General features: G+C 36.1%; 2 protein-coding genes across 12 annotated transcripts in view; both read left to right on the top strand.

Moving 5' to 3' along the window:
- LOC126919626 (probable nuclear hormone receptor HR3) overlaps positions 1–23177 on the top strand; it is a 137016-nt gene extending 113839 nt beyond the window's left edge. For 6 of the 10 annotated variants that reach the window (XM_050729092.1, XM_050729089.1, XM_050729087.1 and 3 more), the window contains 7 exons: positions 6362–6527; positions 8021–8247; positions 10855–11232; positions 12617–12889; positions 14168–14392; positions 15187–15525; positions 18533–23177. In XM_050729092.1, coding sequence (XP_050585049.1) covers positions 6362–6527; positions 8021–8247; positions 10855–11232; positions 12617–12889; positions 14168–14392; positions 15187–15446 — 1529 coding nt within the window. In that variant the 3' untranslated portion in view covers positions 15447–15525; positions 18533–23177. The remainder of the gene's footprint in view (positions 1–6361; positions 6528–8020; positions 8248–10854; positions 11233–12616; positions 12890–14167; positions 14393–15186; positions 15526–18532) is intronic. The other 4 variants (XM_050729094.1, XM_050729093.1, XM_050729096.1 and 1 more) reach the window with 2 other exon arrangements.
- A 917-nt stretch (positions 23178–24094) lies between these two features.
- On the top strand, positions 24095–25559 carry LOC126919629 (dynactin subunit 6). 2 transcript variants are annotated; one of them, XM_050729099.1, is made up of 5 exons: positions 24095–24221; positions 24414–24584; positions 24661–24788; positions 24904–25001; positions 25076–25559. In XM_050729099.1, the coding sequence occupies exons 1-5, from the start codon at positions 24193–24195 to the stop codon at positions 25175–25177; spliced, it is 528 nt and encodes a 175-aa protein (XP_050585056.1). In that variant the 5' UTR covers positions 24095–24192; the 3' UTR covers positions 25178–25559. The 2 variants fall into 2 exon arrangements, with proteins under 2 accessions (XP_050585056.1, XP_050585055.1); XM_050729098.1 differs by having other exon boundaries at positions 24859–25001.
- Positions 25560–25769: the final 210 nt, after the last annotated feature.

The raw sequence follows: 25769 nt of genomic DNA, 5'->3' as shown, positions 1-25769 counted from the left end.
CAACGAGTTTAATTACGCGACACGTGAACGTGTACGTTCTACGATATACACTCATATGTGCATTCTGCTCTACCGAATATAACAGAATGGTCAATTACAAAATGAAATTTATATCACGATTATACGATTCAATATATTATTTTTTTTTATCCCTTTCGATGTCACGATTCATATTTATAAAAGCAGCTAACGTGCGGTGTGTATTTGTTCGGCTTTTATAATACCACATTGCATCGATTTATACTCTGAATACGCGTACGCGTCCTATAAAAGTGATCGACGTTTGCATATAAACGCTTATACACAATGTCGACAAAAAAGAAACTTAAAAGTTGTCAAATTAAAAAACAACTTTGTGTTTCAATAACGTAAATTGCCGCGTATTATTCCCAAAACGATGTTCTCTATAGAACGTTATAGCAAAATTTTCAACAAAAGCTAATTCACGGGATACGAATGTCACAATGGACGGATTGATGCAAATGTATGTGTTTGAAAACGTTTCAGAGTGGCAACATTTTGTCAGTTTTATTGGTTTTGATCAATTCGAAATTTTGCGAATTTACGTTGAAGCGCATTACCATGGCGACGTCACTCATAAACATTCAACAGAGAGAAAAAGAGAGAGAGAGAGAGAGAGAGGAGAAAGAGAGAGAGAAAGAACTCGTCAAATCAGATACACGGGGATAGCAGCGGCCACGCGTGCCTCTCGGGGTGTACGACCCTTTATCGGAGGCTGTCCAGCCCCCTCTCGACCCGAGCCTCCGCCACGTCTCAACACCCCCGCACGATTCTCTCTCTCTCGCTCTTTCGCTCTCCTCTCGGTGCAGCTAGGCCTCTTACCACGTTGCTCCACCTTATCGGACCCTGAGTACTTACTTACACGAGATGTCTTGGACACGTTTAACGACATTCACGCGCAAGCGTTCAGGTCTGTGCTCCGACGATGTGGTGGCAGGTAGCTTTTTAGATTTCCACGTGGTTGAATGTCGGTTTTATCGGAGAAATCTTATGAATTTGACAAAGATTGGAAGAATGCAATTGAAATGATAGAATAGATACAATTTTTTGTGGAAAATAAATTAATTTCAGGTATTTCTTCGATTTCAGGAATCTGTCTTTTTATCGCGAAGCATTAACTTAAACTATGTCTTTCAATTAGACATTCCTTTGAATTAGATATTCTTTTGAGATAAAGAAAATATTTCGTTATATTCTGCATATACAGTGGTAAGGAAGGAAAGTTTAAAATTACTACACTATAGATATTAGTAATTTTTTATCATATTGATGACAGTCATCTATTTCGAAGTATATTATATTTATTCACTGCTCGTGTCAAATGTAATTTTGCTTCGTACCTCCTATCTTTCAATCTTTCTTTCGCCTATCACTGTAGAAACATAGCGTGGAAAACAGTTAAACTTTATTCTAGTTTGTTACTCGATATATTTTAAAATTTTGTATAAATCTCTATAATGAAGGATAATTTGTACCAGAAGATACAAATTCAATATTATATCTCGCCGTTCAACTTGTAATTCTTGTATTTTTAATAACTTGAAATGCAATTTCATGTATTCGTGCAAATCTGACACGCTGTACGATATTTGATGAATTGGTCATCATGTAAAGAATTGAAAGAATCCTAATCTCTTTAAAAAAATTGTCATCATAACGACATAAACGTATAATTATTGTTAAAAAAAGGATCATCTTTTTTTGAATCTCCACGCTATGTCGAAGCACGTCTACGTGTGTTGAAGTGTTTCATAGAGGTTGTTTCGACAGTTCGTTTTTGCGAGTGCTCATAAAGTTTTTTAATGAATACTCTCCGAGTTTCCAGGTTTCTGCCGTTAGATAAAAAGCCACGTTCGATAAAGTAGCAGTCGAAAAGCAGGACATTGCGGTCGCGTCTGAATGGAATCGCAGCTGTTTTTGATATGAAAGAACGGACTTTGCTGCCGATCTAATTGTTCATCTTATATTTTCACAATTTAAAATTAACATATTTCGCTGCAGTCCTTAAAATCAATAAAAAAATTGTTTGTAAAAATTCTCTATATTGCAAACGATGAGAAAGGAATTAAATAGGAATATTTCGAGATTTAAATAAGATTAAATTGTGAGGTAGAAAGAACGAGTTTGGAAATATTATCCTAATCGTGCAAGTTGGTTCTTCGATAATAATCAACCGTCTCACCAATCATCGTTTGCAAATGCTTGATAAGGATCCAATCGGTCTTCATCTCTTCTGTACGCCATGCTGCTCATTCAAAGAACATCCTCCCTTAGTCGACAGATTAAAATAGCATTTATCGAGTAGCCGATTCAAAATATCTGCATTTTTTGTTAATCAACCATTCACCTTTGCCAACGAGATTCATAAATATTCTTGAATATTTTAGAATAAGATCCTATTATCGTGAACTTTGACTTCTTGAAAAATTTATGCTCTTAATCTCTTATGACTAATGAAGTAGATAGCTGAAAGAAATGGAATTTCAAGAAATTTTGGACATCCTCTAGCTTTATATTTCATAGCATTTTTTAATGAATTTTCTTAAAATCTATTTTAGAAGTATTTGTGGAATTATAGTAAAATGAAAGAGGAGAGGAGGAAGAATAAGGAAAAAGAGGAAGAAGGTGTATTTATAGTGAACTCATCTATCACATTCTCTAGCAGGTCTTAGACCTTAGAAGAAATAGGGCCTGTAGGTCCTAGTGGAATTTAGGTTAAAGGCAGCATTTCTATAAAAAGGACCATTAAATGAGGATTTTTAAGAATTCTGTAGAAATAGCATTGCAGATATATTCAAACTCTTTCGATCGCTAATATATTAATTACATTTCCAAGAATTCCACAACTCTTTTCCCAAATCAATCCCAAATTCTTCATCCTCAAACCCAGCATTCCCGACACATCAACTTTTCAGACTGCCTACCCTGTCCCCCTCTCCCAACAGGCTGTCAAAACCAAAACGTCGAATACCTCACGACCGAACTCTCCGCCGTGAGGTCATTGACGTCCCATTCGTTGAATCCTCACCGCGAGGTGTATTGGTCGCGCGTCGCACACCCCTGGACACGCTGGAATCCCTTAAATGGCTTGATATGCCATCCGAAAGAAGAACATCTCGAGCAACGAGAACAAATCCTCCCCGATGTACATAGATCCGGCATGATAATCGCGTTGCTTCTCACAAGCCGGCGTCCGGGAGTATTTGCGTCGGTTGATAAGGAGCCAGTCTTCTTGTCCTCGTCTCGTTGCAGTATGCGCTCTCATATACGCTCAGAGGAGAGTGCATCGTGTGCTACCGGTGACGCGCGCGCGCGCGGGCGCATACTCTTCCTGTTGTCATCTTTCTCTCCCTCCCTTTCTGCCAGTGTTGTCACGCTCTTTCCCTCTGTCGTTGCCTCCTCGTTGCTTCATCAGAATCCCCAGTCTGCTTTCTCGGTCGCTCGTTTGCCGCGTTCGGTCGATCACCCTCCGCTTCTGCCTCTCCGTCGTCCGGCTAGAGCTTCTCTCTCTCGTTTTCCTCCGCGGGCGATCCCGATAGCGGTTTCAGCTGGCAGCTGACGTCTCGCGACTTGTGTCTCTCTCTCTCTTTCCCCTTTTTCACGCGTCTCGTTCACCAACGGGTCGCATTTCTCTCTCGCGCGTAACCAACAACCCCGTCCCCGAGAGCGGGACGGTACCAAACTAATGTGTGTGTACACGCGCGCGCCTGAATGTGTACGTCAAGTCATGCGTATGCGGTCGCACAACCGACCGCTCGAGATTCGTCGTGAGTGCATCGAAATGCGTTTTAGAGAGGACGGACGGAAGCACCGCTCCTCCCCCTCCTTCTTCTTTTTCTAACGCTAGACTTCGGTTTTTCGGATGTCAATGCGAAGAGTCGGGGAGAGGATTTGATTGATGCATTGAAATCTTGATTTGAGTTTGTGTCTTTTTTCGGTTAAATTGTATTACCGATATGGTTGTCTGTTTTTTATGTGTTTTGCTAGAGCAAGTTTGGGTATGTTGTTATCGTAGAGTAGGAGAAAGAAACGTCGATAATATCAATAGAATAGTAGTTGAATACGTGTATGTTTATAGGATGTACAATGCCGTGGTTTGGATGATGACTAGGAATAGGTAATATTAGTAGCTACGGGCTGTTTTTGGACGACGACTATGTTAGCGTATCTATAGACCGATCCATGGATTATGATTAGAGCTGGTATTAGAAACGAAAGAACTAATGTAATATACAGAATTTGATAATGTAAGAGGAATGAATTTTCGTTATTACCTGGATCATTGATTTATAAGGGAGGTTGGTGAGATTTTATTGTTAAGAGTTAAGAAGTTTATGTAATATTAATTATATCAATCTGTTCAGCCAAGAAGGTTTACGTAATACTAATCGAAAAAGTTACTTGCTAGAGATCTATCTGATTCTTTTTTATGAATTCAAATAAAGTTGGTTCATAAGATCTTGGAGTCAAATCACTCATAGGACACTTACAATTGGACCTATTTTTAACACTTTGAAATCCCAGTATGAGAGTAACGAAAGCACTCAGCTAAGTAGATGGGGATCGTTAAAACGAACCACACTGTACTTTTAAAATGTCGTATATCAGGTCAATTATAGCTCTCGATTCCTTACAAATTTTATGCAAGTTATTTTATACAAAATTTTATGCGAATTTATGCAACGATCTTTGCTAAGTGAACGAAAAATAAAAATCATGAAATTAAATTTAATTTTGAATAAACATAATTGGCGATTTTGTAATGTTTATCTATGATCTTACTTGTCTTATTTCATCACAAATCGAAGCTAAGATCACATAGACAAAAATTTGTTCTGAAGGAAGATCAATTTTAACAACGAAAATAATTCCTTTGAAATAATTAATCTTATAAATTAAGCTCTGAATAAATATAATTGGTATCAAATGTTCTTTCCGAATTTACTATTTCCTATTTCATTCGAATCAAAAACTAAATCATACAGTCTGATAGAGATCAATTTTACCAACAAAAGTAACTTCATCGCAAGTAACTTCCTCTAATCAATTATACCAATCTTATCAATTTATGTCGAAATAAACAAGATTCAAAACTTCGTTACCAATCGTATTTCTCGGCTCTCCTCGTCTCGTTTCATGCGAATCGAAGCCCTAAATCACACGGATTCAAATTTCGCCGGAAGGAAGATCAATTTTCGAAGCAATCAGAAGCCGCGGCAACAATAGCTCATTTGAAAAGAGGCGCGTCTCGTCTGAACTCGCGAATGAACTTGAGAAACTGAAGAACACGGAAGAAAAAGGAAGACGAACGATTCAGGTTCTAGCGGTTGTTGAACGCTTCACGTGACGTAGCGTATCGCGCGCGCTCTTCTGTCATAGTGTTCGTGGTGCAGTGACGTCACTGGGATGGGTGGGTGCATCTGAGCCGGCGATAACGACGAAGAAGTCCGAGAGATGCAAAGAACTTCCGCGTTCTTCGAATCAGAACGTTTCTTTGTAGCGTTGTTCAGCGACCACTTTATAAACAGGATTATATACATGTATATAAGTGCTTCGTCGATCTTTAATCTTTATTAAAGTTGTTTCTTCCGAAGTTTGATCGAATCGAGACTAGTCAATTAACCCGTGTATACAATTATCAAGTTACACTACGAGATACAGCGATCGAAATACATACAATATTTAAGAAGATGATCATCGATCCAAAATTGGTAATTTTCGTTGATGTAATATATGTTTAGCTTTGGTATGACGTCGTTGAAGAGAAATTACTGATTACAGATTTGTAATGAGGGAAAGAAGTTACAGCCTGGAATTAGGATTGATGGAGTAGTGATAGAAGCGCGTTTCTTTTTTAAATATAAGATAAGCTTTGTAGTTATCAAGGGACTGTTGATATTTTCCAAGTATTTATGAATTTAATAATGAGCCGTAATGTTTGAAAGGCTTTTCTATTTACTTATTTTTCTTTATAACATCGTACTTGAATGATACTTAGGTATTTATATTTTTACAATTTTATGTACTACACAATCTATCTAAAATATGACGATTTGCTCTCGTACACAAAACTTTAATCGTAGGGCATTGAAATTTAAGTTTAGCCAGTTTTCCAAACTAAGGATATCATCACTTGTATCATTTCTTCTCTGCGCCTCTTGATTTTTAGTAGTTAATTGAGGACATCGACTATTTAATTAAGAATGAAGCACTCTAAAAATTTAAGTGATTCTCTTGCTAACTAGTTGTTATATGAGTTTGATAGGGGACAAGTTTAAATTTAGATTTTGCGGTAAACGTCGAAAGGTACTGCAACGAAGTGATATGATTCATGTTGCAGCCGTTAAATTCGGGCGCATGTCGAAGAAGCAAAGGGAGAAGGTCGAGGACGAAGTTAGGTTCCACAAGGCACAAATGAGAGCGGCCTCTGAGACAGCGCCCGATAGCAGTGTGTTTGAACATCAGACCCCAAGCAGTTCGGATCAGCATCACCCTTTCAATGGCGGGTAAGTTAGTCTAAAGTAATTTCACGTCAGATATAAATGATCGTGAAATGTCATTAATAATTGTAAGAAATAAATGTAAATTTATCTTGCCATTTTATTGATTGAGTCTTATATATTCTACATATTATATGATATATATTAGAAGCTTCAGAAGGTTAATGAAAATACTAGCACTCTGATTATTCTGAACAACCTAACGAAATTGATAATAGCAGTATTATAGGTGTACAAGAACTGTAATATAGTCTACAAGGAAATTAATTACGATTTTATGGATATTATACTCGTATTTCTCTGAAAACATCACATTTCACGTACATTGTTGATTCAAGCTTCATTTGATACGTTAGTCATACTAAGATAATATTGAACTTCTAATACAACATTGCGCCAGATAACAAAGACTCGATCGCATGTTAATTAAACTGTGAGATATTTAAATGGCAAAAAAAAAAAACGCAAAACGTAAAGCGAAAAATATAATACGATTGATCTACTTATGTGACTAATAATAAGTGACATCAGACATAACATAACTAAACTAATCAGACGTAACTTTAACTTCATAGCTTCTAATAATGCTGTAGTCTCAAAGAAGTTCTGTTTTGTATTGTTGGTGCAAATTTTTCTTTACTGTCATGTCAGTATAAAAAAAGCAGATAAGATAAGTAAATTCAAAACATCAGCTGCGTTTCCAAATCAGATATATCGATCAGTGTATTCAATTAAACAAAAGATACATACCGCTAATTGAACAATTATCTTTCAACAATTAACGTGATAGATAGATATGCGCAATGATAGATTTCATAAACATACAATAACACAATTACAACGCAAAACATACACACGATTACCTAACACCGGGACTCCTTTTTATGCAATCCAAGTACATTAGTCAATACCAATCAGGCTTAATTTTATACGCGTATCGCGAACACAACATAATCGTAATTTAATCGTCAAATATATAGACTTATTCAAAAGTATGAGAACGTTTATTAATTTTAATGATAGAATTATTATTTCGCATTCTACACACGATATCTAATGAATTATTTATTACATATGCACTCCAATGTTAACAAAAATGAAGTACATAAGACTTGTTAATAGTTTCATAATTTATCGAAATGTACATTACAACTGAACAAGCGTCCTCGTATCTTTCAACGAGGTTATACAGTATGCTTATTATACTAATATTCTAGGCTCAAATAAATACTATATATTAAGATTTTTTCATCATGCACGCATATCTATCTCATTTTTCTCTTTCTTAAAGATATAAAACAGAAATAATACATTATATTTATTCTCCTTAAAAATCATGAAATGAATTGAAAGTAAAAGTGAAAATAAAAACGTATAGTATCGGAATTTTATTCCGCATAAAGGTCTACAACGAAACGACACTTCAGCATATCAGTCTCGAAGCTTTCGATGAGAGAGGAAGTGCACGTTCTCATCCTCGTTTCAATTTGCTGTCGCAGGTACACGTATGGCGGTAGTGAATACGCTTCTCCCGGCCCCGGCACGGGTGGGTCGGGTTATTACAATCATCAAGCGATGACGAACTACGAGCTTAGCGCCGACTACGTCGACAGCACGACGACCTACGATCCACGACCGACGCAGACGCAGGTCGCGGACACTGTCGCCCCTGATACGCCCTCCGCTGTCACCGCGACTGGGGTACTTCCCAGCGTGGTCACCACCGGTGAGTACTCTCCTCTAAAATCCTTTCAATCTAGTCCATCTTTTTTTCGAAAAAAAAAAAAAAAAAAAAAAAAACGAAAACAAACGTTGGGGTCGCTTCTAATCTGTCTCTTTTTCATTATCTCTCGATAAACATTGAAAAAAGTTTGGTTTAACGTATGAAGGTTTATTTAATAGTGTACTTTTTGAAAGGGTGAAATTGTAAGTTAATGTAAATCCAAGTTTAATATTATGTAAGAAATTGAGATGTCTAGTGTTATACCTTGTGTTTAAAACTACTGAGAGATTTGAAATGCTTATATTGGATCGCCCGGAAAGTTCGTTTCGATTTTTAAGGAATTTGGTCGACCTGAAAGATCATATTGAAAAGTTTATCGCTAAAAAATCTGAGAGCTTCTGGAAAGATGGATTATTCAAGTTGCGTGAAAGATGCAGAAAGGTTGTAGAACAAAATGGCACCTATATAATATAATAAATGTATATCGAATCAAAATGTAAATCGGGACGAACTTTCTGAGCGACCAAATATTTATCGAAGTAAAGATCATCCTGTGATTAATGATTAAATAGCGGATATTTATGCAAATTCATAGTTTTATAAAGATAATTTGAAAAGGAATATACTTTACTTTGTAGACTTTTTATTTTTTACATATTATTCGCAAAAAAGTTTACACTCTGTCAATAATTGGTCAAAAACAAAGTTACAACACTCGATGTTTGAATTTCTTATATTATCGTTGGTCGAAGTCCTGCTTTCTGCTTGCTTTCAATCTGTCCGTTTCAATAGAAGTTCCTCCATGCTTTGGTTATTTTCGAACGTACAGCGAAACGAAATGCCGTTTATTGTTTACGATTCGATACAATTTTATTTTCAAACTTGTTCAAAAAGCTAGTCAAATTTATTCAGGATAACAAGACTTTTCAACTAGTCTAGTTTATTAAATGTAAAAATTTGATAGTTAACCTTTAAATATGAATAACGCCTTTTTCCATTCCAAGTCCTCAAATTTACGAGAAACAATCCACTAGTTTTACATATTTAGATGAAAGATCTATAAAGTTGCTTAAACATTGCGATAATTTATTCTCAGAGTTACGATACGACGTACAGCAGTCTACGAATCTCTCGCGATGTATATTTTCAATTTTGATCGAATGCAACGTGAATCTGGCCGAGTAGCAGACATAGCTGAATCCGAGCCAAGCCGGGAGTTTATAGTTCCATTGAAGTTTATTGTTAACGAAAGAGAGGTAACAAGATGTCAATCGATGAACAAGCAACGCCAAGTAGTACTAGTCTCTTTCAGTAGCACGCGGCTGATACAATTACTGTGTTTATCACTGCCAGTTGACTGCACGATGCATTCGGTGAATAATGTTGATATTGGTGGCTACGAAGTAACGCTACAATCATAAAGATACGATTGATTTGCCGTTTGAAAAGCGCGATGATGTTGCAACAAAATGTAACATCTTTGTAAATGTTTAAAAAGTTATTCCCATAAACGCATGTAGCTCGTCATTTTGTACAATATAATATCCCCTTTAATTGGTAATTCTACTGAAATTACCGAGCCAGCCAAAATGAGTTTTTGATGATATTAATGTTTACTTCTATTGAAACGGAAACATGATTACATGCAGTGGCTATAAAAACTATTTGCACACTTACGTTTTCTTTTAACAAAGCGCTCTTTTTATTAGGTTTTATATACATATCATTTTTAGCATCCTTTTAGTATCCTTTTTTAGTCGTATAAAACTACTACTATGTGATACGAAATTTCATATATTTTGACTTAATTAATTAGTATGCTATAACAATTAAATATAATAGCGTGCAAATACTTTTTGTAGCTATTGTGTATCTATTTTTGTAACGTGTATTACATGTTTAGGCATATATTAAAGATTAGCAAATCTAGTGTTAATAACGAATTCTTTTATATTTCACTGTTAACTTTCTCAATCTTGATTATTCGAACTAATAATAACACACGCTATTTGAATAATTTAATTCCTCTGAATAAAATGAATAATTAAATAGAACTAAACCTTCTTACTCATTTCTTACTGTTGTATATATTTTTTCTTATTTCACAAGGTACCACCCTTACAATTTCCCAATTGATGTTCTGATAATCGAGATTCTACTATAGATACATTCACTAACACACGTAGTCAGGAAGCGACAATCTCCAAATTCCCTACCTACCATCCAAAAAAAGCAGGATCGATCGCAACCGCATTCCATCCTTGAAAGGTCTTCGCCGTCCGTTCCATCCTAGACATCCTCTACCGAATCTCGTCTCATCTCTATAAGCTAACAAACCTCATCTCAATTTCTATTCGATCCAAAACTCGAGGACTTGCTATACTTAACCCTTGAGTAGCGTAATTTCTCTTGTCATTGGGGAAAAAAAAAAAAAAAAAAAAAAAATAGAGAAGGAAAGAGTCGCAAAGAAAAAGAATAGAACGTAACAGGAAAAATAAGAGTAACAGACGGAAAGAGAGAAATAAAGGAGAACGGGAAGTAGTAGTAGGGAGAAAAAAATAAGCAAGCGAGATACAGAGACCGAATGAACTTTGACTTTTCGCGTACCAGGGAAGTCGCTGTCTGCCTCGACGACCGGAAGCAGCACGGGGGGTAGTGGTGGAGGTAGTAGCGGCGGCGGAGGCGGTGGAGGCGGTGGTGGCGGTGGTAACGGTGGTGGATCCGGTGGTGGTGGTTCGGGTGGTGGAGGGAGCGGTTCTGGCACCGGCGGTGGTGCGGCTGCCGGTGGCGGTGGTGGTGCCGGTTCCCTAAGCGGGGGTGGGATCGTTGCTGTGAAGCAAGAGACCACCGTCGAACTGGCCAGCTTGGGCCACGGCTCGTACACGATGGTCGACTCGACGACCTTTCTGAGCAGTCAGCAACAAAGGGTCAGCAATCCATCCGAGGACGACGAAGTGCCGAGTCTGCCCAGTATGTCCCATGCGAGATGTGAGGTTACGTTTGTGTCCCTTTGCATGGGCATGCGTCGCGCTTTTTCTTCCGTTCGCGTTTTATTTTTCCTTCTATTTTACGTTTTCATTCTTGTATTCTCTTTTTTCTGTTTTGCGTCGTCAATTGAATCGATCGGTAGTTGTCGTGTTTCTTTTTCGTGTTGTCGCCGACGAGAGAGTACGTTTTTCTGTGTTTAGAGGGGAGGGTGTAGGGTTGAGGTGAGAAAATTAATGAATATACGGAGAGGATAAATTTATATAGTGGAGTATTTCAGTATTGAAAATGTAAATGGGTATTGTTAGGAATTAAGCATAGATTTATGTGGAATTTAATTTTTGTAGCTGTGTAATAAGCTTCACATATGGTATTTATATAATATATTTTTAAGAGCGGTACTTGTATATACAAATATATTATTCCGTTGTATAAACTACTCAGGACTTATTTTTGAACTATTGAAATGTATTGAAAATTATGAAAAATTTTCTCTGTATTAATTATTAGTAATAGAAGCGCGTTACCTTTCCTGGTGTTTTTTCGATGGAGAAATAATCATTAAAATCTATGATCAGCTATGTCGAAAGCAAATACATTGTTCGTTTGGTTATTTAATAGCTGTAATTGTAAATTTGATTTTTTTAACAACTCGAGTACGTCAAATATTTATCCTATTTAATCTACAAGTTACATTGGAAACTTATTTAAAGAAGTAACAAGATGTATTTGATCAGTGTTCCCAAAGTTATAGACAACAGTGTAAGAGTTGAGTGGCTGAGAGTAGGTAATTTAAATTGTTGAGGGGAGGAATTGAATGAAAGGGTTTGAATTTCACCGTGGCGATTCTTCGAAGCAAAGGGGAGGTCGTTTAAAGTTCTCCGTCTTGAAAGCTGCAGTGAAATGGCTCTGGTAACTGTAGCGATAATGTAGTTTGAAAGTACTGTAATTATGGAGATCTACAACGAACTCGACCATAGATTTCGCTGGTCCATATTGGCTTACGTGAACTTAACCTGGAAAACGTGCTCTCCCATATCGAATCGTTGCATTCTAACATGTGAAAGATAGCAACAAATGCATAAATAGCAAAAACTAACCGCAGTGTTTTTACTTTTTAACCATCTATCGCTTATACATATACATATTTGATTCATGCTATACATATTCAAAAATTTATAATATTTCTCTCTGTGTTATATTTGTTAATGATTCATGCAACACGTGTTCAAAAATTTACAATTTTTCTCTCTATGTAATATCTCTTAACGTATAGTCGTTTTAATAAGTAGAATGGAACTGTTAAATATTTATTTTCTTGATATTTTTATTAATATAATCGTTGAAGAGTGAGATTTCAACCCGACATCCTGATGGATTTTCGTAGATCCGGCACAGATCAGCGAGTTGCTCTCAAAAACGATAGCGGATGCACACGCAAGAACGTGTCTGCTGTCGACGGAACAGATCCAGGAGTCTTTCCGGAAGCCGCACGACCTCTCCAGATTGATCTACTACAAGAACATGGCGCACGAGCAGCTTTGGCTCGAGTGTGCCCAAAAACTAACCACCGTTATCCAGCAGATCATCGAGTTCGCCAAGATGGTTCCTGGATTCATGAAGCTCTCGCAGGACGACCAGATTGTTCTACTAAAGGCTGGTGAGTAATTTGAATTTATATTCGTAATCAGACTATATTAAAATAGAGAAATAGAAAAAAGCAGTTTAGAGTTACAGTAATAAATTGCGGCGGATTTTATTCAATTGTGAATCATAAAATGGTATATAGAACGATGTAAATATTGCTCGAGTTAAATAAATACTGGCGTAGTCCCACGTCTTATCTTGGAAGAAAGAAAAACCGTAACGGGCGTGTAAGATAAAAGTCTAATCCCACGCACGCAATCATTCACCAGTGTAACTAAAGTTTCAATTTTTAAGGTTATTTAAATTACTATAAATAGAATAGCACTCGATAAATAAAACTTGAATATATCGAGGAACATAGGAGAAGAGGTAGTTAAATTCAATAGAACTTGAATAACTAACTGTGTCAATATTAAACTTATAAATTTTTAATAGGAAAGTTAAGACCCTATGAAGTAAAATTTATCTTATTGAAAGATTACCTTGTTAAAGATAAACACTATTTAACGATTAGCTGTTAACACAGAATAAATTTAAATTATTGTATAATCAATTTTTTAAAAGCTTATAATTAACCGTAAAATTTGTGGAGGATTAGTGGAGGATAGATAGTGCGAAATAACGAGAACGAAATATTGCTGTCGCAGTCCGTCAAATATATTTGGAATAAATAAATAAATAATTTTACAGCCGTACACGTGAGTCGTTAGTACTAAATATAAATCACGAAATAAATACTCGTTATTGTTCGTCGCGTAACTCGATAAATACTCGGAGATACTCTGTAGATACACTTTGATACTCGTTGATACTCGTTAATACTCGTTCGATATTAAATCGCTCGCGATCGCGCCGTTTATTATACTGGTCGGGGGAGAACCGGAAAATTCGAATTTGTCTACATTTGACGGTTGCACGTAGCGGCGACATTGTTTTGCCCGGAGTTTATTTTGTTCTTACATTATTTGTAACCTGACGGTCTTGATACTCCGAGGCAAAACAACAACATGATTTGAATTGTCCTCTGACTCATGCGTCGCTACAAATTTATATTTTGACATAAAAGTAAATTTTGTAAAGAGTTATTATTAAATACTTGTAGAATACTCATTAACTACTTGTAAGCTGTATATATATTATAAGAAAATATTTGTCATTATTCTAATAAAAAAATTTAATTAAATACTGTTATCAAAATATTTTATAAACATTGTCTTATATACATTTAGTTGAATACATTTATGTATGTTAATTTTCTCAATTAATTAACTGCTGCTCATGACGTTTCCAGGTTCCTTCGAGTTGGCTGTGCTACGTATGAGCAGGTACCTCGATCTCCAGCAGAACTGTGTCCTCTACGGTGACACTATGTTACCACAGGATGCGTTTTACACGACGGACACGGCGGAAATGAAACTTGTTTCTTGCGTGTTTGAGTTAGCCAGGAGTATTGCCGAATTGAAGCTTACGGAAACAGAGCTGGCTCTTTACAGTGCAGCGGTTCTTCTTAGTCCCGGTTAGTGAAGTTCTCAACCCTATATTATTACTTTAGAATGCATTTCTTCTCCTTTCAATCACATAAACCTAAAACAATATTATCACTCGTTACTAATTAAAGGTATTGTTATAGTTACGTATTCATCTAGCAATACAATATATCATAGAATTATTTTACATGAAAGAAAAAACACGAAGAATAGCAGTAGCGCCTCATTAAGCAGAATAAATGCAATTATAACCTTTGATATCTTTTGCTTCTTGGAGTCAAAAGGATTGGCTTCCTAGTCAAGTACTTTTGATGGTCATCGATTCAGTAGCTACAGAGTGGATGGTATTAAAATTCTCTTAACTAGTTAGCGTCAGAGTTCTACAGTAAAATCTAAATTCGACTTAAGAAAGATACAAACTAAAAATAATGCCATTAATTGAAGCGATTAAAAAAGTTGCTACCTATTTAAAGCACATACGTGGCACTCTAAATGTCACGATATCAAGTTCCTCTCATCCCTTTGTCCCTGATTCATTCTCCAAAATTATCCAGGAACTCGGCCCCCCAATTATCCCCAGGCAGCTTAATTCGTCCCATTTCGTCACGACGCTCCTCCACAAAATTAATCGCCGCTTATAAATACTCGTTCGACGGAAGTATCTCGTTCCTCTCTCCCTTCCGTCTTCCCAATAACCGTCCCTGCATGCTACTCCTTCTCAACAGCCGACAACCTCCACGAAAGGAATTGAATCCCGCTAAACATCCCCGCGGAGGCGAGGGTCGGAATGGCCAGAAATAAACAGGTCCAAAAATAATTTCAGATCGGCCGGGACTGAAAGGGCTCGCGGAAATCACGAGACTGTCACAGGCGGTGATCAGGGCGCTCAGGTCGGAGCTGGATCGTAACCACGTGTCGCCCATAAAGGGCGACGTGACGGTGTGCGACGCGATCCTCGCGAAAATCCCACAGCTCCGGGAGATTTCTTTGTTGCACATGGACGCTCTGGCTAAGTTCAAACGGTCGCAGCCGCATCTCGAGTTCCCGGCCCTTCACAAAGAGCTTTTCAGCGTCGACAGCTGAACGATCGACGCGGCGCAGGGCGTCCCGACGTTGACGAACAAAGCGGTACGCGAGTAGCGCCGGGCCTTGCTCTGTCAAGGTGAGTTTCACCGTCCGGAAATGAATGAACACAGAGAAAAAGAAACGAATAACATTTTTGGGGAGGACACGACGAAGCGGGCAACCGCATATCAACGACGACGTTACTGCGAGATTGGGCGTTGAAGCTACCTAGGAAGTGTCGCTCTGATAACCGCCCAGAGGCGCGTTCTTTTTGGAGGCCGAGCGCTTACGCGAAGAGTCGAAGGGTTAAAAGAACTTAGTGCGAGTAATGAGATACCGTCAATTGTCGTTCTTCTTTTCCATACTTCGTTCTTTTCCATAGTTCGTTCAAAAGCAGGACACAAGTTTTCGCATATGATTTGAGTCTACTGGATATTACGAAGAAAATAATTATCTTTTCTTCTTCTTTTCTTTTCTCTTCCTTCTTTTTTTAATCATGCTATATACTCGCGTTTGCTTTCACAGCTTTAAATGAGAATGCTTAAATAAATAAGGAAATGGATAGTGTTATGTAGATAGATTTAATTTATGAAAAAGTTCATTATATTTAATTCCCGCTCGTGTAGAACCTTTGTAATTTAATTAAGCGACCAGAGACATCGTTGTGTGCTTAAGTACAAAAGGATTTATGTTATAAAAAGATTTATTTTCGCTCGTGACTTGCACGATCTTCTTTCAAGCCCTCCGATTCAACCAATGAGAGTTAAGATCCTCGAATCGAGTCGTAGACACGAGCGAATTGCGATTCGAAGTCGAACAAGTGGTTGTTAGGCCACATACAGCTTTGTACATAAATTCTCCTTTTTGGTCTCGTTCCTATTGACGAAAATGTATAACGATGATAGAGCATGACCATTTCGTAACCGAGATAATAGAATATCTTTAATCTTATCTGTAAGACCTGCGCAACCCGATTTCACGATTGCCCAAACAACCAACTTCGTTTACAGCTCGTTATGCTTCGGATCTTGAATTTTACACGCAAAGCGTAGCCTGGCTTTAAAAAGTCGGCGATTTCGAGCGGGAAACAAGTAACTGTGGTTAGCTTGCGGTCATTGTAAGTTTCTTCGTTAATTTTCTATACTTTTATTCGTCGTTATAAATAAGGAGAAGGAGAGAAAGAGGGAGAAAAGAAAACGGACACGTAACTTGTATTTTTTTGGTCAGAAACTGCGTAGTATCGTTTACGATTATTATTATTATATTATAATTATAACTATTATTATTACTGTTACTGTTACTATTACTACCATTATTATTATTATGTTTATTAACATTTCTTTTTATTTTATTTTTATCATCTTCCCCTCGTTTCGTTTTTTAAAAGCTCTCGTTTTGTTTATTCCTTTTTCGACGTGTACAAACTACCGTAGAATAATTCGCGCTAAGCCCCCTTCTTCCTTTCTTTTTTCCTTTTATCTGTTTCGATGGTTCTCCTTTTTTTTATCTGCTCCGCAAACATTAATTAATCGTACTTGTTAAGTGAAAGTTACCTTGGCGTTTCTGAAAGAAAAATACAGGGTTCGCGACGAAAAACGAGCGTTCGACCAGGTAAAACGATGGGAAACACGGACGTACAGAGTCTACCGGGTTTTTCTACGCGTCTCTTTGAGCACGCGTTCTGGGTTCCTCTCGAAGTTATAACTCGCGACGCTAACTAACTTATTCTCAGCTTGTCAGGTTCTCACATGGAACGTTAAACGTTACTTTTTTTCTTTATTTTTTTTTTTTTTTTTTTTTTTTTTAGCTGTTATTATATAAATCGACAGGTTATTGTGTAAAGTAAACGAATTTTGAATTATACACGTTTAAACGTCTCATCCTGGGATGATTTTGTAAGAAATAATAAAGTATTATAAGCGACTTAATCGTTACGTGATGTGCTTTTTCTAACCTATGAAAGTTTGTAATTATGATATAAATATAAGAATCGTTTTCGTCACGCGTTTTGTTCGCGTTCAGGAGTAATTTAATTACTCTTCATCGTAGGTTCATTCTAAAATCGATACGGATATGATGCGTATAACGATAACCACGACGCTAACATTACGTCCTCTGCGTTTGTACATATTGTATAAATTAATCGCGTGAGATGATCGAAATGATCTGCCGTGTCTTTTAGTTTGTTTCTTCTGGTGTTTGCAAAGGGTTTCTGAAAACCCGGTAGGCTTCTAGTGATCGACAAATCAATCACGGAATTCGAGCTTTCTCAGAGCGCGAGTCGAAAGTTACTTGTTTCTGATCTACAGTGATCCTTCCTAGGGAGCGTTGAGTCGGGACACGATGGCATGCAAAAACGAACTCAGGATCGTAGGAGGAACAGCGTGAATGGAAAGCGTAGGGAAAAGGGCGTGTCGAGGCAATCAGAACGAATAGATGACAGCAAAAAAACAACATTCAAAACAGATTTCAATAATTTTTACGAAAAGAAGAAATAAATTTTAAACGAAATTAATTAATTAATAATACTATATTATTGTATTAGTATTGTACTTTCTAAATTTTAATCAATTATGTAATTCTTGCGAATGGAATTAGACACTGCGATAAAAATGTTAGGAAAAGAAATTTAATTGTTAAAATTCTTCGTCCAAGATGAATAGACCATTTGTTTTCACGAATTACACTTTATTTCAAAATTTCTTCCAGATGTATGTTTTCTGTCCTTAAAAGAGGAGAAACTCCAGTGACTTGAAATAACTAATTCAATTTGGATAGAGAATATTAATCATTCAAAGCCATAAAAAATATCTTGTAAAATGTCCAGCGGAGAGAAGGTTCGTCCCGCTCGGTCTGACCATGGCGGGACGCATCTACTTGCGTTCTTTTAGCCTCGATAGGTAGGAGTCGCCGTGTCGGAAGCTGGCGCCACGAAAAGGGAAAAAGGACAAGAAAACACACACACACACACATTCATGAAATTAAAAAAAAGAAACACTTGGACCCGTCTTTATCGACTGAATAGTTCTATACTCGCGGTGCTTACGACAGGGAGCAAAAAGGTACAAGCGTTTAACCGTATATTCGTCTCCTTTCTGTTGCAGATTATTTCCTTCGTAATGAACGTATTGGGCCTTAAATAAACATAACATTGTTATATATAAAGTATACATAAAAAGCAACATAAAGTATATATGAAAGATATATAGAAGTATATATATATACATACATATATATATATACACACAGATATAAAATATATTATATATAGCGAGAGAAAGTGTACGAAGCGTGCGAGTTTGTGACAGGAAGAGTGTGTTACGATTACGTGCGTGTGGGAGAGAGCGAGACGAAAAATACGTGCGAATGGAGTGAATGAAAGAGAAAGAGAGCCGGAGACGACAAGGAATTTAAAAAGAAAATTAAGAATTGCAGTAACAGAAAACGAGAGAAAGAAGTGTGTGAGAAAGATAGCTGCGTGATAATAGAATTAACGAGAGAGAGAACTGAGAAATATCGGTTGTTATGATGATACATACATAAAGAAGTATATATATTGTATTAATTAAAATAAAGTAAAAAAAGTGGTTAATTAAGGGCCCCGCCAGGACGGTCCACGGACGACATATATAACAATATATACATATACCTATATTACGGGGGACTGGCGTGTACTAAAGAATGTTGGTCGGGTCGTCGCTCGCGACATAGAAACTGAATACATTTAAATAAACGCAAACGGTGCAAAAGTAAAGAATTACCCGAACGAAATAGCGTCGACGAAGGGTATCGGCGTTGTGTTCAGCTGGAGATCGCATCGATGTTACGAGGAGTTGTCAACGCTATATAAAACAAAATAAATGAAAGGAATGAAGGAAATGGAATGTATGAACGAAAAATGAAATAAGGGAAAACGTCGACGCGATGTCTAACTGGCCACGCTGTTCAACTCCCGCGTTAGTGGTTCGCATAGTTCCCTCTGAGCTACTTTAGACTCTATATATGTATAAACACACACGCATATATATACAATAAATATATATACATATTAAAAAGGGTGAAAAATGAGCACATTCCGGCGGCACGACCAAGATTCGACGGTCCCTGTGCTTAAAGAGAAGATTTAAGAAAAAGAAAAAAAAGAGGTGAAACGCGAGAATGAAAATATTTAAAAAGGAGTGCTAGAGAGACATATATATATATATATATGTATACATGTATATATGTATATACAATATATACATATATATATATAAAGATAAAATAAAGAAAAGAATGGAACTTTTGTCCCTGGACCGGCCTGGCCGGCTCACGGACGCAACACGTGGATATAAAAATGAAAAAAAAAGTACGAGAAACACAGGCACACGGATACATACACACGATATACACACACCTGCAGCGAGACTAAAAAGAATACGACTAAAATGGAACACTTTTACATACACGATGCCTGCGCGAGCGCGTAGATAGAGATTAATCGAGGTAACATTATGTGCGCATTATAAACATTTTGGTACTGTACGGCACTGTATGACGCATCTCTTTATACGTAAACACGTACTTCTTAACTAAATAATAATCCATCGCCGCGGTGAAGCCTCTCGAAGCGTTTTTACGCACCGTTACCGGCTTTCCTCGCTTTCGTCGGCCGGACGATACTGGCTGGTCATCTATCGTGTCACGAACGAGCGCGCGTCAATTCGATTTCCGTGAGGTCCGAACGAATGACTGCTTTTTGCATTCTTTGAATTGTGTTGTAATCATAGGATCATTTTCAGAGCGATAATTTTAAATATTAGAACAATCTCTTGAACAAATTCGATATTTGAAGAAAATTTAATAAAAATGATTTGTTTAGTGAATTTTAAGTTTCTATGAATTTGAATATTATACTATTTAATTTGAAATGGAAAAGATCAGTTACACATTATAGTTTCGTTAATAATTGGATAATAATGTGATACAACTGATTATACGAAATTTAGTATATATATTACAGGGATTTGTTGTATTCGGTTATTACAAGCCATTTGCGTAATTCCATTCGAGATTGTTTGCGCTTGTTGTGCCGTGTACTCCACTTTCTTTCTCAAAATATTTCTAGCTAGACAAAGACTACTTTAGGTATTTGCTACTAAATGTCAACAATGTAATATCTTCAATACAATAATCACGTATGTAAGTTTAATAGAACTTCCAGAAATAGCAATTACAAATTTCATGAGTAACACGAAACAACGGTGTAAACAAATAAATCTGCTTCACCATTTAAAAACTCCAAATAGGAACCCCTAGTCAATTTTTATGTTAAAAAAACGTTATTCTAAATCTTCTAACAAAAAAAGGAGAAAAGGCAAGAAAATAATAGAAACGGTGATAAAAATAGGATCGTACATGAATCTCCATTCCTTTCGTTGCTTTGATTAAAAATAAGAAACAAAAGAAATCTTTTAAAGTCCGTTATCACAAACGAATATGAATTATCAGCGAAACACGGACTTCTCAACGAGAAATATTACGGAAATCGCGTTGGCTCGGTGCTCGACGCATGGACTGTAAATGGATCGTGAAGAGACACTTCGTGGATTCAATATCAATGTGATGACGATCAACGACCAATAGGTTTTTTCTTTTTCGAGAGACGTCGTTTGTTGCGGCCGCACGTTTCACTTCGCTGTTAAATCCGTTTTTTGTACGCGATCAACGATTCCGGTTAAAGACACACACATTAGCTCGTTAGTTAGGTATTATTAAACATAGAGCCGGCCGTTTCTATCGCAGAAAGGGAACGGTTGGGTCGTCGATGAGATGTTATTGTTGGCGATTATCGTTAGACGCTTTAAGGAAAACGCGACAACAATCGGGTGACTCGATGATTTTTTCAAATCGAGGATGATGTCGGTCCTGTATTCTCGACTTTCTATTTATGGCTCGAAAAAATTCTAGCCCCGTTATAAAAAGAAGCCATGCTCCAAGATCGTGTACCCCGTGAGTTAGTTGCGGTTGCGACGTTCTTCGTGATTCGATCCACCTGCAATCCGTCAGATTGTGACTGTCGTTGATTGAGCAGAGGATGTTGTATAGTTGAATAAATTGTAGTCTTGATCTTCTTAATCTCTGAATGAAAGCCGCGAATTCTTATTAGAATTAAATACTCGAAATCACTGAATAATATATAATGAATAATAGGATACTTCGTTAGTTGAAAATTTTAAAGTCTGATTCGATCGAAAGATGAATAAATTCCTCGCTAAATTCTTCGCAATATGAATATTTACATATCTGACTGTTTTTTAAACATCGTTGATAAATATCTTTCAAACTTCGCGTTCGTCGTGATATTAGATAAAGACAAATGACGATGAGTGACTGTCCGTTATTCAACTATATTATTTCTTCTGCGTGTATTCCAAACGCCAGCTCTCGAGAACGTCGAATTAGCCGAGTTTTTAAGCCGCTAAGTTGGAGTTTCGTAGCGCATCGGGAGCGTCGATACTTTACAGTTATAAAGTGTCCCACATTTTTAGCGCAGCTTAGCAGACCGCGTAGCGTGACCGTAGTTGATAGATTTAAACAGAGTTTATAGATAAGTTTTCTTCACCGTAAAGTATCGTCCGCGTCTCGTAACAAAATCCCCTTCAATTTATTGTAATTTAGCGTGACGCTTAATCCCTCAAGTGGCGGCTATGACTGCCCGAATCATCGTTCGTCGAACGAGATAATCGAGTGCATTTTTTGTATTCGCGAAGATAAAAAAAAGAAAGAAAAGAAAAGAAAAAGAAATGGACAACTCATGTCATGTTACATTAACGTTTCTATAGTTCACAGCGTTCACTACTTAATTATATCGTCGAAAGGACGCGCTGCTTAAGGGATTATTCGGTTTTTAATCATCATTTCGTATACTTCGACCGAGTTGAGCGACGTGTCGAGTGCAGACAAAAAAGGAGGTGTAACGAAAGAACGAAATAATAAAGTAAAAGTAAACGTAGCGACGATTGTTTGAAAATGGAAGAGGGAAACGTGGTATTCTCAGACGAGACATCGCTTATTGAGACGTCGGAGACGCGAGAGTTATAGCTAGTCGTGAAGAATGAGGGAAGAAAAACAAAGGTGAGAAAAGATAAGGAGAGAAAGGAAGCGAGAGAATGAAGATTAAACGTAAGTTATAGGGTGTTAAGGAGAAAAATAGAAAAAGGCAAGAATGAAAGAAAGAGGAAGAACAAGAAACAAAACAAATTGAAAAGGAAGAAGGCTCGACGATAGCGATGGCGAATCCGTCACGGTGCGCCGACTGACACGTTTTCGGACGGTTTAAATATACTTGTAGCGAAATTAAGAAATGCATATTATTCTGCCGATTAACGAGTAAGTGCGTAGAATTCGTTTAACTGTAGATAAAGAAAAACACGTACACAGTCACGTACGCGCGAGTGCAAGATACATTACCACCTGTAATCGTTCACCCACGACCACCAAACCCACCCATATATACACAGCGTACAAAACATACAGGTACTGCATAACATGAAACAAACAAACAAACACACACACATACGACTACATACATGCATACACAAGCGCAAATACACGTACACAAAACAGTTACATTACTTAGACATCGGAGATAACCGAAGTACGATTTAAGAGACAAAATAATAAAACAAAAAGATCACAAAAACGAAACGAATGGAGGAGAGAAAGTGAGAAAGCGAGAAAGAGAGAGAGAGAGAGAGAGAGAGAGAGCGAGAGAGAAAAGAAGAATTAAAGAAAAAAATTAATGCAAAACACACACACACAAAGGCGCAACACGTACACGCGCACGCACGTTGCAATTAGACGTTATTATCGCAATTTGGAGTTAAATTTTATAATATATAATATATAAAAATATATATAATATATATAAATAAAAGTTGACGGATAATATAGAGTTATATTAAATATCGATTAAAAAAAAAGAAAAAACGAGTGAAAGAGTTATGTTTTTTAGGGTGGTGCGGCTCACGCGCTATCGATTCACCTTTTTCACCTTAATCCCCACCTCCTTAACTTTCTTAATCCTTTTAACATTTCCTCTCACGGTTCCTTTCAAGGTAGTCTTGTTCCCAATTACGCTCTATCTTCCTACGGATTCTGCTTTCTCTTCCATTACTCCAGTACGCATTATTATTCTTTTTTCATTTACAACATAAATTATAAAACGAAAGGATGATGGAATAAAATATGTATATGGATCAGATAGGTACTATAATAATTTTTCATATTTTATTACATCTTCAGTTTTGTTGATTTTAATTTTTGTATGTTTTAGAACCTATTTATTAGTTTCATTTCTTAACTGAATTTTTAATTAGTATGTATGTAAAAATTAAAACCTAGAAAAGGATTCAAAATGTGTTATTTTACATAAATAGCACTTGTAACTACATATATTTATAAAATTTAAATGACAATTCAATTATTCTACACCTATGTGGAATTCTTTCGAACTTGTTCTATTATTCTACAAAATATTTTCAATGTTTTAATACCGGATTTAATAAAATAAGATCATCGATATTATTAATAAATTTTCTGTATATTTCATAAGGAAGAAGAAAAGTGAATTAAATATTTTGTACATCACATAGATATTTTTTAATGTTAATATGAATTTATTGTGAGTTGAAGCTGCTTCAAGAAATCCGCGGCGACTAATTCTTCGAAATCACCAAGGAGGGCGTGTTAAGCGTATGGTGACAGAGTGACAGACGCTAAAATGAATACATTTGGCAGTCGTCGTACAAAGTGAGAGAATTTATAAATTTAGTTTAAGATACTTTTATTTTACTAACTTCTCATTATTCGTTTATCACAAAAAATTTGAAAAGGATTCAATGTATTTATTGAAATTAAAATATTCATCTTTATCTTTTTGAGGTTAAGTCTGTTATGTGTGTAATTACTAAAATATAAAACAGAAACATAATTTTTCTATAGCGTAAAAATAGCAGTAGGAGCTTTAGTATGCGAGGAAAGTATTTTAAAAGGGGATATCACTATTGGACCAAAAACTATAATTCATCCAAGAGCAAGTATCATTGCAGAAGCTGGTCCAATTATAATAGGTGAAGGGAACATTATAGAAGAAATGGCGATCATAACAAATAGGTAATTTTAATTTCAAACATTTCGTTGCCCTTTCTTACTTATTATTTGACTAAAACATTTAATTATGTTATTATAGGTTACCACCAGATACTCCTGAACCAACAACAATCCCGGTACAAATAATAGGCAATTATAATGTATTTGAAACTGATTGTACTTGTGAAGCATTTAAAGTTGGAGATCATAATATTTTAGAAAGCAAAGGTTACTATATTGTAATTAGGAACTTATTTATTTCTGATGCATCTTATTATAATTTTATCTTTATTTATAGCACATGTTGGTCGTGAGGTTGAACTGACCAATGGTTGTATTATAGGAACGTCGTGTACATTGACAGAAGCAGATACAATACCAGAAAATACAATAATTTATGGTAATGAATGCCAACGTAGAGAAATGCACGATAAACCATATGTGAGTTCCTCTTGAATTTGGAGTTACATTATAGGTAATATTTTGTTGTTTTATAATTTTATTATTTATTTCAGCCTCCAATAAGTCAAATAGAATTTTTGTTAAAAATTTTACCAACTTACCATCACATTCGTAAACCTAATGTAAAACCAACAAAAATTGAAGGGGGGCTATAATAAACTACATACATTCTTAGGTAAAATATTTGCGATATAGTGATTTAAAAATGCAACAGATATTTATATATTTAATGTTAATTCTAAAAACTAAGAGTGCATTATAATTACGTTTCTGTTTTCTAATTGTATTTATACATTCTGCACTATAAAAGTATTATTATTATATGTATAATAAATAATGAGTAGTTTCACATGTGATGTACAATACATCAGCATATAGCCCTTATGAGTTATTTGAAACAAGAATGAATATAGTATGCATAATAGCATCTTGTGAATAATTTTTTAATATAGATTTATTTTCAAATATTTAAAAATGAACCTACAGAATATTTTGATAACACTTTGAAGTATTAAATAAAATATGCTTCTTATGTAAGATTTTATGGTTTACTGTAACATCATAGAAAACCTATATCTATTCAGTGTTCTTGTCGCATATTAGGATATAAGAATAGTACTACTATATCATATTATATTCACTATGCTTTTTAATCAATGAATCGACTATGTGTACACTGTAGAGTGAGGTGTATGTGTATATCCTAGTAATAAATTTAATTTCCTGCTGTGCCAACAGATGGCAGAA

This window comes from Bombus affinis, chromosome 8 (genome assembly GCF_024516045.1).
Source record: "Bombus affinis isolate iyBomAffi1 chromosome 8, iyBomAffi1.2, whole genome shotgun sequence".
Lineage (NCBI taxonomy): Eukaryota > Metazoa > Arthropoda > Insecta > Hymenoptera > Apidae > Bombus > Bombus affinis.
Note: the sequence above shows the minus strand (reverse complement) of the source record. Positions and strands in the feature narration are given on the sequence as shown.